Source organism: Schistocerca americana, chromosome 3, assembly GCF_021461395.2.
Source record: "Schistocerca americana isolate TAMUIC-IGC-003095 chromosome 3, iqSchAmer2.1, whole genome shotgun sequence".
Classification (NCBI taxonomy): Eukaryota; Metazoa; Arthropoda; class Insecta; order Orthoptera; family Acrididae; genus Schistocerca; species Schistocerca americana.
In genome coordinates, this window is record NC_060121.1 from 813,058,788 (window position 1) to 813,077,237 (window position 18,450).

General features: G+C 40.2%; 1 protein-coding gene across 1 annotated transcript in view; it reads left to right on the forward strand.

The window, feature by feature from the left end:
• Positions 1-18,450, forward strand: part of LOC124607180 (sialin-like) — a 138,343-nt gene that overhangs the window by 87,903 nt on the left and 31,990 nt on the right. The window contains exons 7-8 of the mRNA XM_047139397.1: positions 1,062-1,194; positions 16,781-17,022. Of these exons, the coding sequence (XP_046995353.1) occupies positions 1,062-1,194; positions 16,781-17,022 (375 nt within the window). The remainder of the gene's footprint in view (positions 1-1,061; positions 1,195-16,780; positions 17,023-18,450) is intronic.

Genomic DNA, 18,450 nt, shown 5'->3' on the forward strand with positions numbered 1-18,450 from the left:
ACATAAAACTGCCTGGCTCATTAAAACTGTGTGCCAGACTGAGACTCGAACTCCAGACTTTGCCTTTTGTGGGTAATTGCTCTACCGATTGAACTACCGAAGCACGACGCAAGACTCGTCCTCGCAGATTTACTTTCACCAGTAATTCATCTTCTACCTTCCAAACTTCAGGGAAGTTCCACTCGAAATTTTTGCTGGAGTAGCACTCTTGGAAATTGCGGAGACATGGCTTAGCCGCAGCTTGGGGTATGTGTCCAGAATGAAACACAATTTTAATCTGCCAGGTGCCGGCCGTGTGGCCGAGCGGTTCTAGGAGCTTCAGTCCGGAACCGCGCTGCTGCTACCGTCGCAGGTTCGAATCCTGCCTGGTGCATGGATGTGTGTGATGTCTTTAGTTTAGTTAGGTTTAAGTAGTTCTAAGTCTAGGGGACTCATGACCTCAGATGTTAAGTCCCATAGTGCTTGGAGCCATTTGAACCAACCAGTCTACCAGGAAGTTTCACGTGATGAACGGTATTTGTATGGGCTAGCTCCAAATTATAAACGAAATTCTAAATATCTGCTTAAGTAGCAGAGAAAATGTGAATTGGTGAAAGCCATATACCTCACGAGAAACAATTTGTCGGACAGGAATCGTTATATTTAGAGAGTGTTCTGAGAGTGATTTTTACTGGATGCGGTTGAAATGACTTACCATTTAACTAGCACTGCAACTCAGCATAACGGGTGTCTTCTCAACAGTCACGGATACAGAAATATTTCAACATCACTGACGCTCTTACACAAAGTAAACTCAATCTTAAGACTAATTCGCAGGACTCGACGTGAATTTATTTTGAATTAAATTTCTTTTTAGCTGAAAGTAAAGCAATTCAGGATAAGTGTGGCTATTTATGAGTTTAAAATATGTTTTTATGTGAGTAGGGGACACAGAATGTAACAGCATCGTTGTTTGCAGACGATGTCAAACTCACCTCCATTAAGGAATGAGATGTGTGTGACTTGTGAGATTCCTAAACACTGTTTGGGAACAGTCACCAAAGTAGCCACGTTTTATGCAGAACGGGCTCCTGTCCGCCATACCTCACATCACCGGTGGAGTCGGCAGTCTATTGTTTGGGTGGCTCGCTGACTTTGTGTTCCGGAAGGGCTACGTATCCAAAATCACCGGTTTCCGCCTAATAAATGCAATAGGTAAGCTAATTTCTGTCTCTTTATTGTATTTTCACACATTGCTTGTTGAGAATTTGTTGTTATTAACGACAAAAGAAGCTATGTCATAATGTTCTTCAGTAAAAAAGATGCATCGTCTCCAGTTGACGAAGAGAGTATGTATCACGTAGGCATGAAACACAAAGACAGTAAGCGAATCTTTCTCTTTTTCGTTTATTTTTGCCATACTACTTTCCAACGACGGAGTTCGCTATGATTTTATCTAGTTCAGTCCCAGAAATTGTGTTGTTAAGATGAGACGACGTCTGCTTTGTTCTGAAGCCAGACTGTTCTTGAGTTGACCCACGCAGGTAAATAAATGCTGTCGTGTATCCAGTACTCATGTTCACGCCGGCGTCCATCAGAGGGCTTCGGACATGCCGTATTATTCAACGAAACTAGGTTTATTATGTTTGCACATCAAACACTCAGAGGAACCACTATTTTGAGAAAAGTTTCTGCTTTTCATTTTATGTATGCCCTTCGAAACAAACTATATCAACATTTACCTTGTGCGGTTTAGGGAAACGGCAAAAATCCTTAATCTGGTTGGCCGGGCGAGAATTTGAACCGCTGTCCTTCAAAATACTAGAGCTCGCTCAGTGAACACAACGAATGGAGTTGGGGTGTGAGGGGGCCTGGAAAATAGCTGCACGTAAGAGAACTTACTACTATCCACAAAATTAGCCAGTTGCGGAGAGATATCAATGGTGTTTCGGGGAGGTGCAGAAATGTACTACTTACATCAGGGCACACTGACATGGGAACGAAATGGCTCCTCTGGTATAATTTCGTGTTCTGAACATACGAAGCCAGGCAATATTGTTTTAGTGTGAGACGATTATGATTAAATTACACAAAATCATATCCCCACATCCAGTTCTATATATGGTTGCTAACAGTGTGTTAAAAGAGAAAGTCAAATGAAAATGATACAGACGGGAAAAAGTAAGTAAGCTATTTATTATTTCAAAAGTAATCGCCAAAACTGTTAACTGGAAGTGAGCACTGCGCTTTGACCAAGACGAAGCGCAAAAAACTTGAGGCATTTGATATGTTGCTGTACAGGAAATGCTAAGAGTGCCAGAAGAGATGAAATTACTACCACATTCTCCGCAAAATGAAGGAAGAAAAAAAGTCGTAAACATAATAAAATGCAGAAAACTACAATGTCTTGGCCATGTAATGAGGAATGGAAATAGGTATTTTATTGCTGCAGAACATTTTTCAAGTAGGATTCTGGGAAAATACAATCACTCTATAAAGTACTTTCCCAATAAAAGAAAAATTAAAATAATAGTATGTGTCAGTCACTTTATTTACTCTCACGAGGGCGTACACCCTCATCTTCAAGTAGCTCAGGGAATAACATAGCACTTTTGTTTGCTGACTGTAGACAGCTCTCTCTTTTGCATTTCAGTTCACTGCAAATTAGGTATAATCAGAACTTATTAAAGTCATATGGCACCAAGACAAGAACTTTTAAAACAATAATAAAGCTACTTGCAATTTGTTTCAGCAGAAAGAACACAAAGGTTCGTCATAAATATATATTTTCATCTTTCGATGCCTCAAAAAGAGAAACCAATAACATAAATAGTTCAGAAGTTGTGTAGATTTATTGCAAATAATAACAATGTAAAAAATATAAAACATATAATCCTAGTTTCAGCATATTTATTTGTTATTTATTGGTTGGATAATTTGGAAATTGTTTTATGATTTAGGACACACTATGAAGAACCTAAAAATTTTCTTCAAAATAGAAAGCCTGGGCAGAACACAATGACAAAGCTGACAGTGGCAACGAGCTTCTTTAGGAGGTTCTAAAGCATACTACACGATCCGCCATAACTTTTGCCACGATCTATTTGCAATGACCTAAATCGTAAAATAATTTCCAAATTATCAAACCGAAACATATCAAGTAAATACGCTAAAATTAGGTTTGTATATTTTATTTTTAATATTTATATTTTTGGCAATAATAATATTCTCAAGCGTTAAGATATTAATTAATTAAACAATTGTTACTTGTATCTTTGATTCGCAATGTAAGCAGTAATGAAAGATCATTTACTTACAAGGCGTTGTATCTCAATGCATGGACAATCTCTGGTCTATTTATGTTACTGATTCGTGTTTGTGTGACCTCTAAGGATGGAAATGTGTACCCCTAATTAACTTAATTGTTTTTCTCTTCGGGAACATATTATAATAGCTTTATCATTGATCCAAAATTTGTAAACCTAGTGCCATATTACGTTAACAAGTGTTGATTCCACGTTATCTGTATCGAAATGAGACTCCGTCTCCAGCCAACAAGCAAAACTGCAATGTATCCTCTGAGCTATATGAAGAAGCGGGAGGAAGACCATGAAACGCGTCGTGGGAGTGAATAAAATGAAAGACACTTATTTTAATTTACCTTTTGGTGTCATAAACAGTTACAGTTTCCTAAACACAGTTTAATATGGACGACTTAATGTTAAATACTTCGCTTACAAAACTCTCTTGCGACACTACCTAGAATATAGCTCAAATTCATGGGAGCTGTACCAGATAGGAGTAACGTGTAATTTGAATGGCTACAGAAAAAAGCACCACGAATGGTGTCACTTTTGTCTCGCTTACAGAAGAGCGTCGCGGAAATGGACAGAAACCTGAAATGGTAGACGCGTAGAGACAGACGGCGATTATCTAGCGGGAGCTTACTTACAAAACTTCAGGAACCGTTACTGATTAACGAACTTCACCCCCTAACTATCGCTCCTGTAGCGACCGTGAAGACAGGGTTGGAGTGTTCACCACACGCAGAGAGGCAACCAAGCAGTCATTGTCCTTGTGCCACTGGAACTGGAAGGAAAATCTGTTATGTGGTGAACCTTAAATATTCTCCGCCATGTGTGTGGGGGTTTGGATGTAGATGTAGGTGGATATATATACATTGTTTTGTTTCTGTCTTTCAACAATCTATCGAATTGCTTCTAGAAAATGGTCCAAATTGTTTATTTTACACTGTTACCAATACATCTTTCGACAGGAACGTGGAAGCTGTATCCACTTTAGACTGCTGGACAAGACACATAGAACGATTAAACTCAACTGGAAGCCAGATAATCTGAGCAATAAGTTAAGTAACTTCTCAGAAACACTTCAAACACCTATGCGCCTTGGTGCATTTATGTAACGAAAATCCATTTTGGAAAGAACAGCTGCAATTTGTCAGCCATTTATTTTTTAAAAGTCGTGTATCCTAATTCGTGAAACATGGCGAACCTCTAACGCTTTCCTGAAGTCTTTGTGTAGGCAATTTATTTTCGAACTTTATCACAGAACTGCCTGTACGTTACGGGTTGTACCATTTTTAGAATGGAACGTGGTAGTTAAGTCATGTAAAAATATGCACAAGTACAATTTTCTGTATACAAGGGGTTAAAAGAATGATATATTTTGAGAGGTGGTAGTATGGACCAAAACAAGTAAAAAACGTTCAGTAAGCATAAGGTATGAGCACTTTTTCATCTCCGCTACTGTGAAACATATCACTTCTACTGCAAGCTATTTGCTATTACGAACGACTACATAATGCAGTAAACAAATGACGACACATTCCTCTGTTATTATCCGTCGATGCACCAAGCACAAAACATCTGTTAGTGTTGTCACCGTAAATCTTATTCACAGTTCTGGATAAATACAGCGAAAGCATTACTTCTAGTGCAATGAGTTTTTCTTTTGAGGAGTTCGTGAAATTATTTTGCATTGCAGTTTTACCTTTGCAGTTGCCAGCATAAAGGAAGCCCATTATTCAGTATGGGAAATTGCAAAATTATGTGTTCTCCTTTGTTTACTCGTTTTTATGTTGCATTCTGTAGGTAATTCGTAATAGCAAGAATCTTGCAGTGAAAGAGATATGTCAAACCACATAATGAAGACAAACAAGTGCGCATAGCTCTTAAGATAGGCGTTTTAGAGCGCTTATCGACAATATATATTTTTTCTTGTTTTGGTCCATATTACCGACTCTCTAAGTATGGAATACTTTTTTATACCGTGTATAAATACAAGAAAGTATTCAAACCTACAAGCCTTTGTTAACATGTATATAGCGGGGAAGTAAACAGCCAAATGTGTTATCATAAAGATGGCGGACAGATCGCTGAAAATGTGAGACGAGTGGCCTCTTTGAGATACACCAAAGTATAATATCCGTACTGTACAACTTTTTTGTATGCTTTAGTCAGTGTTTCCTAAAATAGAGGGCATGTCATTGTCTACTCTGTTTATTATTACTATGTCTTCTTTCTGTTGTAGTAACGTAGTTATTTTCACCATGGCCTCGTTGTAGTCTATTCCAAGCTTATCTCCAACCTACTGATTTCCTAACCAATAAATGCTCGCCCTTATAGTGTGTGAATGAGTGGCACACAGATTTACCACGTGACATGCAGTGGCTTCTCTAGATACAGTGTCAGCATATCTATAGTGGTGACACAACATACATTGATGCGACAAATGTCATGGAATAAAGATATGCAGATATACAGATGACGGTAGTATCGCATACATAAGGTATAAAAGGGCAGTGCATTGGCCGAGCTGTCATTTGTGCTCGAAATTGAAGTAGGTAGTTCGTGTGAAATAGTATGGGTAGAGGATATACCCGACAATTGGACTAAACTATTAATTGGATCGTTTTAGCGACCCCCGACTCAGAAGATACAGTTGCTGAACAGTTCAAAGAAAACTTGAGTCTCATTTCAAATAAGTACCCCGCTCAAACAATGGTGACTTTAATCTACCCTTGATATGCTGTAAAAATTATACGTTTAAAGCCAGCGGCAGGCATGAAACGTCATCCGAAATTGTACTGAAAGTTTTGTCAGAAAATTATTTTGAACAATTAGTTCATAAGCCCACTCGAACCGTAACTGGTTGCGAAAGCATACTTGACCTTTTAGCAACATATAATCCTGAACAAATAGTGAGTATTGTGACGAATACAGGGATTAGCGACCACAAGGCAGATGCTGCTAGGCTGAATACCGTAACACCTACAACCATCAAAAAGAAACGCAAAGTATGTCTATTTAAAAAAGCTGATAAAAATGCTCTTAACGCCTTTTTAGGAGACAGTCTTCAATCCTTCCGATCTGATCATGTAAGTGTAGAAAAGTTGTGGAATATTTTCAAAGAGATAGTATCGACAGCAGTTGAGAGATATATACCACATAAATTAATAACTGATGGTACTGATCCACCATGGTACACAAAACGGGTCAGATCGTTGTTGCAGAAGCAACGAAAAAAGCATGCCAAATTTAAAAGTACGCAAAATCCCCAAGATTGGCAAAGTTTTACAGAAGTTCGAAATATGGCGCGTACTTCAAAGCGAGATGCTTTTAATAATTTCCACAACGAAATTCTGTCTCGAAATCTGTCAGAAAAACTCAGAGAGATTCTGGTCGTACATAAAGCACACCAGTGGCAAGACGCAATCAATACCTTCACTGCGCGATAACAACGGTGAAGTCACTGATGACAGTGCCACTAAAGCAGAGGTATTAAACACGGTTTTCCGAAACTCCTTCACCAAAGAAGACGAAGTAAATATTCCTGAATTCCAATCAAGAACAACTGCCAAGATGAGAAACATAGAAGTAGATATCCTCGGAGTAACGAAGACAAGGCCTCGGGTCCAGATTGTATATCAGTCAGGTTCCTCTCAGAGTATGCTGATAAAATAGCTCCATATTTATCAATTATATACAACCACTTGCTCACAGAAAGATTCGTACCTAAAGATTGGGAAATTGCTCAAGTCACACCAATACCCAAAAAAGGAAAGTAGGAGTAATCCGCTGAGTTACAGGCCCATATCACTAACGTCGATTTTCAGTAGGGTTTTAGAACATATGCTGTATTCGAACATTGTGAAGTACCTCGAAGAAAACGAAATATTGACGTATAGTCAGCCCAGTTTCAGAAAATACCGTTCTTGTGAAACACAACTAGCTCTTTATACTCATGAAGTAATAAGTGCTATCGACAGGGGATGTCAAATTGTTTCCATATATTTAGATATCCAGAAGGATTTCGACACCGTCCCTCACAAGCGTCTTCTAACCGAACTGCGTGCCTACGGAGTATCGCCTCAGTTGTGCGACTGGATTCGTGATTTCCTGTCAGAAAGGTCACAGTTCGTAGTAATAGACGGAAAGTCATCGAGTAAAACAAAATTCCCCAAGGAAGAGTTATAGGCCCTCTATTGTTCATGATCTATATTAACGACATAGGAGACAATCTGAGTAGCCGTCTTAGATTGTTTGCAGATGATGCTGTCATTTACCGTGTTGTTAAGTCATCAGATGATCAATAAGAGTTGCAAAATGATTTTGATAAGATATCTGTATGGTGCGAAAAGTGGCAATTGACCTTGAATAAGGAAAAGTGTGAAGTTATTCGCATGAGTACTAAAAGAAAAGGGGACTGATGACCATAGATGTTAAGTCCCATAGTGCTCAGAGCCAGTACTAAAAGAAATCATCTAAATTTCGATTACGCGATAAGTCACACAAATCTGAAGGCTGTAAATTCAACTAAATACTTAGGGATTACAATTACAAATAACCTAAATTGGAACGATCACATAGATAGTATTGTGGATAGAGGAAACCAAACACTGCGAGTCATTGGCAGAACACTTAGAAGGTGCAACAGGTCTACCAAAGAGACTGGTTACAACACGCTTGTCCGCCCTATTCTGGAGTATTGCTGTGCGGTGTGGGACCCGCATCAGGAGGGACTGACGGATGACATCGAAAAAGTACAAAGAAGGGCAGCTCGTTTTGTATTATCGCGAAATAGGGGAGATAGTGTCACAGATATGATACGTGAATTGGAGTGGCAATCATTAAAACAAAGGCGTTTTTCGTTGCGACGGGATCTTCTCATGAAATTTCAATCACCAGTTTTCTCCTCCGATTGCAAAAACATTCTGTTGGCTCCCACCTACATAGGGAGAAATGATCATCATGATAAAATAAGAGAAATCAGGGCTCGCACTGAAAAATTTAAGTGCTCGTTTTTCCCGCGTTCCGTTCGAGAGTGGAACGGTAGAGAGACAGCTTGGAGGTTGTTCATTGAACCCTCTGCCAGGCACTTTATTGTGAAAAGCAGATTAATCACGTAGATGTAGATGTAGATGTAATTCAAGTGAAAAGATTTCCGACGTGCTTATGGCCTCATGACAGATTAACAGACTTTGATCCCAGAATAGTAGTTGGAGCTAGACGCATGGAACACTCCATTTCTGAAATCGTTAGGGAAGCCAATACTCAGAGATCCATCGTGTCAAGGGTGTGCCGCGAATAGCAAATTTCAGACATCACCTCTCACCACAGACAATGCAGCGGCCGACGACCTTCACTTAACGACTGAGAGTAGCGGCGTTTGCGTGACCATATGGCTGGACGCTAGACGACTGGAGAACCGTTGCCTGGTCAGCTGAGTCCTGGTTTCAATTGGTAAGAGCTGATGGTTAGGTTCGAGGGTGGCGAACACCCCACAAGCCATGGACCCAAGTTCTCAACAAGTCACTGTGCAACCTAGTGGTGGCACCATAATGACACGGGTTGTGTTTACATGGAATGGACTGAGTGCTCTGGTCCAACTGAACTGGTCATTGACTGGGAGTTGTTATGTTCAGCTACATGGAGACCAACTGCAGCCATTCACGGACATCATGTTCCCAAATAACGATGGAACTTTTGTGGGAGGCAGTGCGCCATGTCACCGGGCGACAGTTCTTCGTGACTTTTTTGGAGAACATTCTGGACAATGCGAGTTAATGATTTGGCCATCCATACTGACCGACATGAATCCCATCGAACATTTATGGAACATAATCGAAAAGTCAGTTCTTGCACAAAATCCTGCATCGGCAACAGTTTCGCAATCATGACTCAGTATTTCTGCAGGGGACTTCAAAGATTTGTGAAGTCGATGCCACGTCGAGCTGCTGCACCTAGCCAGGCGATCCGACACTTTATTAGGTGGTACCCCCGTGACTTTTGTCGTCTCAGTGCATTATGACCACCTGATTGACAGCACTTTGATCCAAATTTGGAATGCAATACAGCAGCGACTCTGCATGGAATCGATAAGCCCTTATTAGCTTCCTGGAGGTATTTGCCTCCAAATATCTGCCACAGGTCATCACTCATGAAATACCCTCAAATTACCAGCGACTGATCTATGGATGTGGAGCTCGCATCTGATAGTGTCCCAGATGTGTTCCGCCAGGCACATTTTTTGGCCAAGACATAGCCCCCAATTCAATGGCATGCTCCTCAAACCACTGCATCACGATTCTAAACTTGTGGCACTCACATTTGTGTCATTAATGTCAGGGAAGGCAACGAGCACGAAGGGATAAAAATGGACTGCACTGATATTCATATGGGCCACAAGTTTCACATTACCTTCAATTAACGCCACACGTCCCATAACTGAGCATGTGAATACCTCCATAGCACAGATCTGTCACTAATGGCCTGCATCGTGGAGCAGTGCGTGTTTTGAAAACTACTCACCTAGATGACTGTGAATCTGGACACGACCATCAGCCTGGTGTAATAAGAAATATGGTTCAAGCAAGCAGGCGACGTGTTCCTAACGACCTACAGTCCAACTCGAAGATCCTGTGCCCACTGACCTCATATCTGATTGTGTCATTGGATCAACATGGGGGACTGTTATAGCCACATCTTCAACAAGGTGTGCTGAACGGTATACTCCAAAACGTCTCTGCTGTCAGATATGCCACAGATCCCAATTTATGCTACTTTACAGAGCAGGCTGGTCTCTAACCTCTGTGGTCTGAGATGCTGTCTGGAAGTCCAACATCTGTCATCTACTTTTGGTTTCACTGTCAGCAGAAGAAAAAATATATGTTTGGTTTATATTCGCGCTTTTTTTTATTCTTTATGTTGGATACTGGTTTCAGTACACAGCACCATCCCCAGGACATTCGTCATGCTCGCTTCAGAAGTAGGTCTGTCAAACACTCAAATACTCAGGACCAGAGCAAAATACACTTTCGACCGTAGGAGGGAAGCAGTGGACATTGTGGATCAAATCTAAACTCTCACCGTCAGGTTGCCATGCAGGGGCAGGGTCATAGGCTTGTCATCATACCTCATCTCTGTCCTAAGCCACACCTTCTTAAACCACATCCCTCCACTCCCCCATCTCCTACTGCCTTCCACTCCCTTTATCTCTCCCCTTCCTAAGCTGTGACCCTTCCCCTTTTCTACCCTTTCCTAAGCCAAGCTCCTTTTTTGGAACAAGATCAGCCAGAGAGCTTCTAAGCCAACACACATATTATGCCATGACATAACTAAGTCTTTTGCTGCCTTATCAGCTAATCTAATCAAAATCCTTCTTAAGCCAGACCTCTTTCTTGGAAACAGGCCAATCAGAGAACTTCCTATGGCAAACATGAGTAATGTAGGCTATAACATCATTTTAGTCCAGTGTGCTAACAACTGCATAATGTAAACTTGGCATCTGATATATTTGCTCAATCACTAATGTTAGATCGTTTTCTCTACCCCATAGTTACATCAATAAATCATCAAATTATGAGCACTTTGAAAGGATATTATTGGCTTATTAGTTATTCCATTTTGGACGTAACTTCCCTGAGCAGTATTTATCTAAACAAACGTATATTAAACTTGTAGGAGTCGCAAATAGCTGTAAGTTTTATTTCATGTTTTAATGTTTTCTGTGGAAAAAAGATCTGAAGTAACATTCATTTCCACAGTGAAATATATAACCTATATTTGTGTAGCTATATTTGAAAATGCGTCTTAGGTAAAAATCTTGTATGCTTGGTGCTCCACAGCTTGTGAATATTTTTTAGAGGACATATTGTAAAAAATGGCCATCCAACATTTTAAATGCGCTCATTGTTTATACAAGATGTCCTTTAACAAATGAGTCTTATGTATTTATGAGTAAAATGTAAAGCAATCTGTTCGTTTACTATACGTTACTGTTTTGCACTATTAAGTCACTATATTCCAAGGAAAATGTACTACATAGCATGTGTTGTTGCAAATAATGTTTAAGGAATGGTGGGTTCAAAAAATAAACTATAATTATCTGATAATTTTAGAAGTTTTTCAGTAATAGTTCACTTCGCCAAACACAACTTTAGGGGAGAAGATGATAATACATGATGTTCTACATTAACAAAATATTGTTGACTTTCTCAACTGGCTAGCATAGATTTTTGTTAGTCTCGAGTTTAGCCCTAGAGGCGACTGTGTTCCTCTGGGGTAAATAACAGTTTGCCTTATCTACAAGGTAAATATAAAAGGAGTAGCAAATGAGAAAGAATAGATGTAAATCTTGACGATATTATTACTTCTTGTCAAGCATTTCCATTGCAGACATGCAACACACACAAGATCCTCATACAATTCCTCAGGATAATATACAATTTGAAATTCAACAGAAGGGTTAACAATCATCCCTTGATCCCAAATTACTCTTATGTAAAGTTAAGCAATGATTTTCAAGTAGTAAACAAAGATAAGTTAGAAGCACACAGATATAGGTTAAATAATGACATTAAGTATCAGTATCCAAAAAAAAACATCTGCCTTAAACAAAAAAATGTGTACAATTTCTATCTTTAGATAACAACAAACCTGAACAATACTAAGTCCCATAGCATGTAATAGACAAAGCAGAACAGGTTGCTCAGAAAATATCAACAGAACAGCAGGAGACACAAAGAAAAACAAATCAAATGTAGTCATGAGGGAACAACTGTAGGAGAACACACACATACTCTCTCTCTCTCTCTCAGACACACACACACACACACACACACACACACACACACACACACACACACACACAATTTTACTGAAGAATAGTGATCCTCAGTGGCATATATTTGAGGGAATTGTTAGAGAAAAATCTTGAATATAACCTTAATAAGAGCAAACTACGAAAAGTAGACATTATGGACATCATAATAGAAACAGGACATATTGCAGCACAAGAAGGAAAATAATGATATAAATACAACAGTAAACTGGGACTGATATAAAACAGAAAACAAGAAAACAAGAAAACTCATAGAAAAAAAAACAAGAAGAAAATGACAAAATACTACCATTATTTAGCCAATAAACAAATTAACTACTCGAAATAGTTAGAAAAGTGGAAAAAGTAGCACTAATGCTCATGGCTACACATGAATGTATGAACAAAACAAAGTATAAAAAGTATAAAGAAAATTATGTTGAAGAACTGAGTCTGATCCCACAATGAGATTCAAATAACACTGAAAAAAATTTAAAAATGTCAAGCACTTATCCACAGAAACAAAACATAGAACAAAAAAAATTCAGCAACACCAGCACTTAGAAGGCACCCAAAATACAAAAAGGCAGTGTCCTCGTGACATACCACATTTTAAAATTTGCACAATAATATTTAGCTGCACGTTAAAAACTGGAGAAACTAGAAGTATGTATGTAAAACTCCTTGGCATTAATCCAAAAAATAAAAGTTACACATATCCCACCGACTGCAAAACCAATTTCCTTTGATGTTCAAGACATGTACACTTTAATCCCACACAGTGACGCAATCATCATAAAAGCAAAACTGACAGGAAACACAAAACTCCAAGATACCACTTCAGAAGAACTTATACAAATGATAACTTGCAGAACTACCTTCAGCACAACATCTGTTTAAAGTCCTCCAACGGAAGCCAATTCTTATACATACTAGCAAATATCATAACGATTTATATTGAATTTTTTCAGAATAATAGAAACAGGAAATATTAAGTCTTATACTGCCATGTGTATGTAGATGACATTATATATCATGGACACACCACAACCATATATAAACAGATTGAACATGCATGTATCTAATATGCACCATAACATTTAGCCCGCTTCACAAATGGAAACAGAAGAAACAATACCCTTGCTTGACCTCAAAACAACTAAATCCCACTACAGACACAGCTTCCATATATTTATATAAGAAGCAGCTACACACAAGAAATTAGGCCACCAATATTCTTAAAAACCAGCAGCTATCACACATATGCTACCTATGTAATGCAGGACACTTCTGTGTAAAAATTACTATCAAGAAGAGCTAAGCATGGTGATCAACACGGCACAAAAGAATGGATACAATAGCAAGGTTGTACATTAATTACAATCAACACTATTAAAATTAGATACTAACACAAGACAGCAAAAATAAGAACAATCCAGATATACTAGCACATAAGTGTAATACTTAATGCATACCAAACTCATCATAACACAAACATAAAATGGCATATCACAACATAAGATAACGAGTACACACACGAAATTAATAACTTCCGTGCGAAGTATAGGAGACAAATTGCACAACAGAAAAGAAGTTAAAAATCGTGAAGGAAAAGAAAGATAAACAGAATACAGCAGTTCAGGAATACATGACTCAAAATGTAATGGATGTAGCTGTAAATACATCCTAAGAAGAAAAAAAAAGTTATGTAGAAATTAGCCGAGTGTGACGCAAATCGAGAGATGTGTAGATGTGATGTATGCGTACATTTAAACAAATGATAACAATTTCATAAAAATTGGATGATTTATTCAAGAGAAAAAGTTCATAAACTGAGCATGTTAATAATGCGTTTGTCCACGTCTGGCCCTTATGCAAGCAGTTATTTGGCTTGGCGTTGATTGAGGGATAGTGCGTCAAGTTTTGTTCAGTTGACACGTAAGTACGTTAAAATCCTGAGCATGTTGGAGGTCCCTGCCCATAATTTTCCAAACGTTCTCAGTCGGGGAGAGGTGTGGCAACATTACTGGCCAAGGCAGGGCTAGGCAATCTCGAAGACAAGCAGTAGAAATTCTCTCCATATGCTGGTGGGCATTATCATGCAGAAATGTAACTCCAAGATGGCTTTTCATTAAGTAAACGAAAAGGGGCATAGAATATCGTCGAATACCGCTGTGCTGTAATGGTGCTGCAGATGATAACGGAAGAGGTCCTGCTGTGAAATGAAATGGCACCCCAGACCATCGCTCCTGGTACGATATTGCTGTACTTGTGTTATTCCGAATTACAATAAAAAGTTCCTTCGGACTTGCATGCATGCTTGCTATCAGTCAATGCCCAACCGAATAACTGCTTGCTTAAGGGCCAGAGGAAGACCAATGCGTTATTGATTTGTCCAATTCTGTGAAGCTCTTTCTCTTGAGTGAATTATCCAGTTTTTCTGAAATGTACATGTACATCACAGATACTGATTTCCGTCCTGTTCGCCGTTGGATAAGCAGCTGCAGCAGCAAGTCGTATACTCCTAGCTCACTCATTTTTTACATAGTTTAATTCTTAATTTCTTTGCGTGTTTTTGGTACTTGCATTGTTTAATTCATAAATTTCGGGCGTATTATAGTATTTGAGAGTTTTAGCATCACGTTTTAGTACCTGAATAGTGTAAAATCGCGTAGTCTCCTTCCGCCGCCGAGCAGTGTGTCAGCAGTGCGCAAGTAGCAGCATTACTGCATTTACTAGGCAATCTTGTATTTTAATAACCGTTTAAATTTTGAGTCGATTTGTTTGCGCTCTCTGTAGATTAGTTCAGACGTTCTTTGCACAACAGTTTTTAGCATGGATAGGGACTGCAACTGCTGTGTTCGGATGCAGTCTGAGTTGGCATCCCTTCGCTCCCAGCTTCAGGAAGTGTTGGCTTCGGTCACACAGCTTGAGGCTGTTGCCAATGGGCATCACTGTGGGGGTCCGGATGGGGGTTTGTCAGGGACGGCCACCTCGTCCCACGCATCCCCCGATCGGACTACGACTGTGGTTGCTCGGGATACTGCCCGCATTGTGGCTGATCTCTCACCTGTGGTAGAGTGGGAGGTCGTCTCAAGGTGTGGCAGGGGGCGAAAGACATTCCGGAGGGCTGAACGGAAGGCCTCTCCAGTTTGTCTGACGAACCGGTTTCAGGCTCTGTCTCAGGTTGATACTGATCTTCGGCCTGACATGGCTGCTTGTCCTGTTCCAGAGGTTGCCCCTCAGTCTGCAAGATCCGGGCGGTCGCAGAGGGTGGGCTTACTGGTAGTTGGGAGAAGCCGACCTCGGGGAAGATCAGTTTGGATTCCGTAGAAATGTTGGAAAACGTGAGGCAATACTGACCCTACGACTTATCTTAGAAGCTAGACTAAGAAAAGGCAAACCTACGTTTCTAGCATTTGTAGACTTGGAGAAAGCTTTTGACAGTGTTGACTCGAGTACTCTCTTTCAAATTCTGAAGGTGGCAGGGGTAAAATACAGGGAGCGAAAGGCTATTTACAATTTGTACAGAAACCAGATGGCAGTTATAAGAGTCGAGTGGCATGAAAGCAGTGGTTGGGAAGGGAGTGAGACAGGGTTGTAGCCTCTCCCCGATGTTATTCAATCTATATATTGAGCAAGCAGTAAAGGAAACAAAAGAAAAATTCGGAGTAGGTATTAAAATCCATGGAGAAGAAATAAAAACTTCAAGGTTTGCCGATGACATTGTAATTCTGTCAGAGACAGCAAAGCACTTGGAAGAGCAGTTGAACAGAATGGACAGTGTCTTTAAGGGAGGATATAAGATGAACGTCAACAAAAGCAAAACGAGGATAATGGAATGTAGTCGAAATAAGTCGGGCGATGCTGAGGGAATTAGATTAGGAAATGAGACACTTAAAGTAGTAAAGGAGTTTTGCTATTTGGGGAGCAAAATAACTGATGATGGTCGAAGTAGAGAGGATATAAAATGTAGACTGACAATGGCAAGGAAAGCGTTTCTGAAGAAGAGAAATTTGTTAACATCGTGTATTGATGTAAATGTCAGGAAGTCGTTTCTAAAAGTATTTGTATGGAGTGTAGCCATGCATGGAAGTGAAACGTGGACGATAAATAGCTTAGATAAGAAGAGAACAGAAGCTTTCGAAATGTGGTGCTACAGAAGAATGCTGAAGATTAGATGGGTAGATCACGTAACTAAAGAGGAGGTACTGAATAGGATTGGGGAGAAGAGGAGTTTGTGGCACAACTTGACTAGAAGAATGGGTCGGTTGGTAGGACATGTTCTGAGGCATCAAGGGATCACCAATTTAGTATTGGAGGGCAGCGTGGAGGGTAAAAATCGTAGAGGGAGACCAAGAGATGAATACACTAAGCAGATTCAGAAGGATGTAGGCTGCAGTAGGTACTGGGAGATGAAGAAGCTTGCACAGGATAGAGTAGCATGGAGAGCTGCATCAAACCAGTCTCAGGACGGAAGACCACAACAACAACAACAATGGATAGTTCATCTGGGGCTAGTGGGTTTCTTACTTTGCACCTGTAGATGGCAGAGCTTTTTCGCAAAGAGAGCAGATAGCAGCACGAGACCTCAGACAAGAAACAATGCCTTTGAGTTAATTCCTTTTGTGCCCTGTGTATCGCAGTTGAAACAGGAGTGGCTGGTGCCTCCCGTGTGCAGGTCTGCTGGGGCCGGCGGTGGCTCTGGTGGTGGTGGCGCTCGTGGCCTGCGACACGGCGGTCATCGTGGTGATGCTGGCGCTCAGCGGCTTCTGCATGGCCACCAACTGCTCCGGCTTCTACATGAACATGCAGGCCATAGCGCCCAACTACGCCGGCACCATAGTGGGAGTCGTCAACACCTTCGGCAACTTGTCGGGTATCATCGTTCCTTATGTCGTCGGTGCGTTCACCAACGCCAACGTACGTCTCCACCTCTTCTGTCAACAAAGTAACTGTATAGAATAATTTTGAGAGTCCTCGGGATTGTTATGACATACACATACTGGCTTGAGACAGGTGACATTATTTGGCCAGAACCTAATAAATAATCGTCTCTCCTAGGAAAGCAGGTGTTAGTATGCAAGCAATAGCAATTCCAAACTGCCTAAAAACAGAGAGAGAGCTAGAGAGGTATGGAAACCAGAATTCGTAAAAGATTTCTGTAATTTGTAGTGATATTACACCTAGCATTTATACTTCTGCCAACGACTTGCCGCAGCTGTAACGCTGGTTCCCGTCAAATCACCGAAGTTAAGCGCTGTAGGGCTAGTCTAGCTCATGAATGGGTGACCGTCGGGGTCTGCTTAGCACTGTTGCCAAGTGGGATACTCCCAGCCCTCGTAAGGCCAATGGAGGAGCCAGTTGTCCGAGAAGTAGCGGCTCCGGTCACGAAAACCGACAACGGCTGGGAGAGCGGTGTGCTGACCACATGCCCCTTCTAACAATACCTCCACTTGCAAAGTAGTAGGTTAGAAATCAGATTAATATTGTTGCTCACTCAGCATGTGTTCCCTTTATAGGGCAAAAACAAAGTTATTGACTGTGGATGGTATTGTCAGAATGGAAATAATGAAGTCACTGTAAAAAAGTCATTAATTTTGGAACTTATCTTGAATGGATTCCCACGTAGATTTCGTCGAAGTTGTTATGGCTCATCTTGTTGGTTCTAGGGTGATTCCACTTTGACTGCTAGAAGGTCCAGATCTGTATTTTAGCAATATTTGAAGACCTAACAAATGCGTTTCTCAGGAAATTCTTAATGATCAAACAATCCCAGATCAGAACAATGGTATGATAGAAATAATTTTTGACTTGGTGCTCACGATCTACAGTTTTATTAAACTTCTTGTAAATTCACATATACTTCTTCTTAATTGTCACATCATCAAGAAAACAGTTTTGTATCAATCTTCATATATTTAATTTCCACTTTAAACACAAGACTTGACTGTTCGTTTACAAAGCGAAATAACAACTTAACTTCTGCAAAGTGAAACAAAGACTGTCCATTGCGTATTCGCGCCAAAACGGTTACAAGTAAGTCAAAGATTATGACAGTCTCACAGAAATGCATACACACAAGAACCATATCACTGTAGTATATCGACACATCGGAGTACCTATACGTTAATAAAACCAAATGTGAATATTGTCACAAAAATATGTCTGTTACTTCGCAGAAAAGTAGTACGATATTACTGGTATCGAGAACTGGGGTTGGAGTGCCGTAATGGTCACGTAAATAAAGAACCATTACACCCTCCATATCCACATCCAGTGATGCCTGTTGGCTGAGGACGATACGACAGTCGGTCGGTACGTTGGTCCTCCCAGTGCCTGTTCGGACTC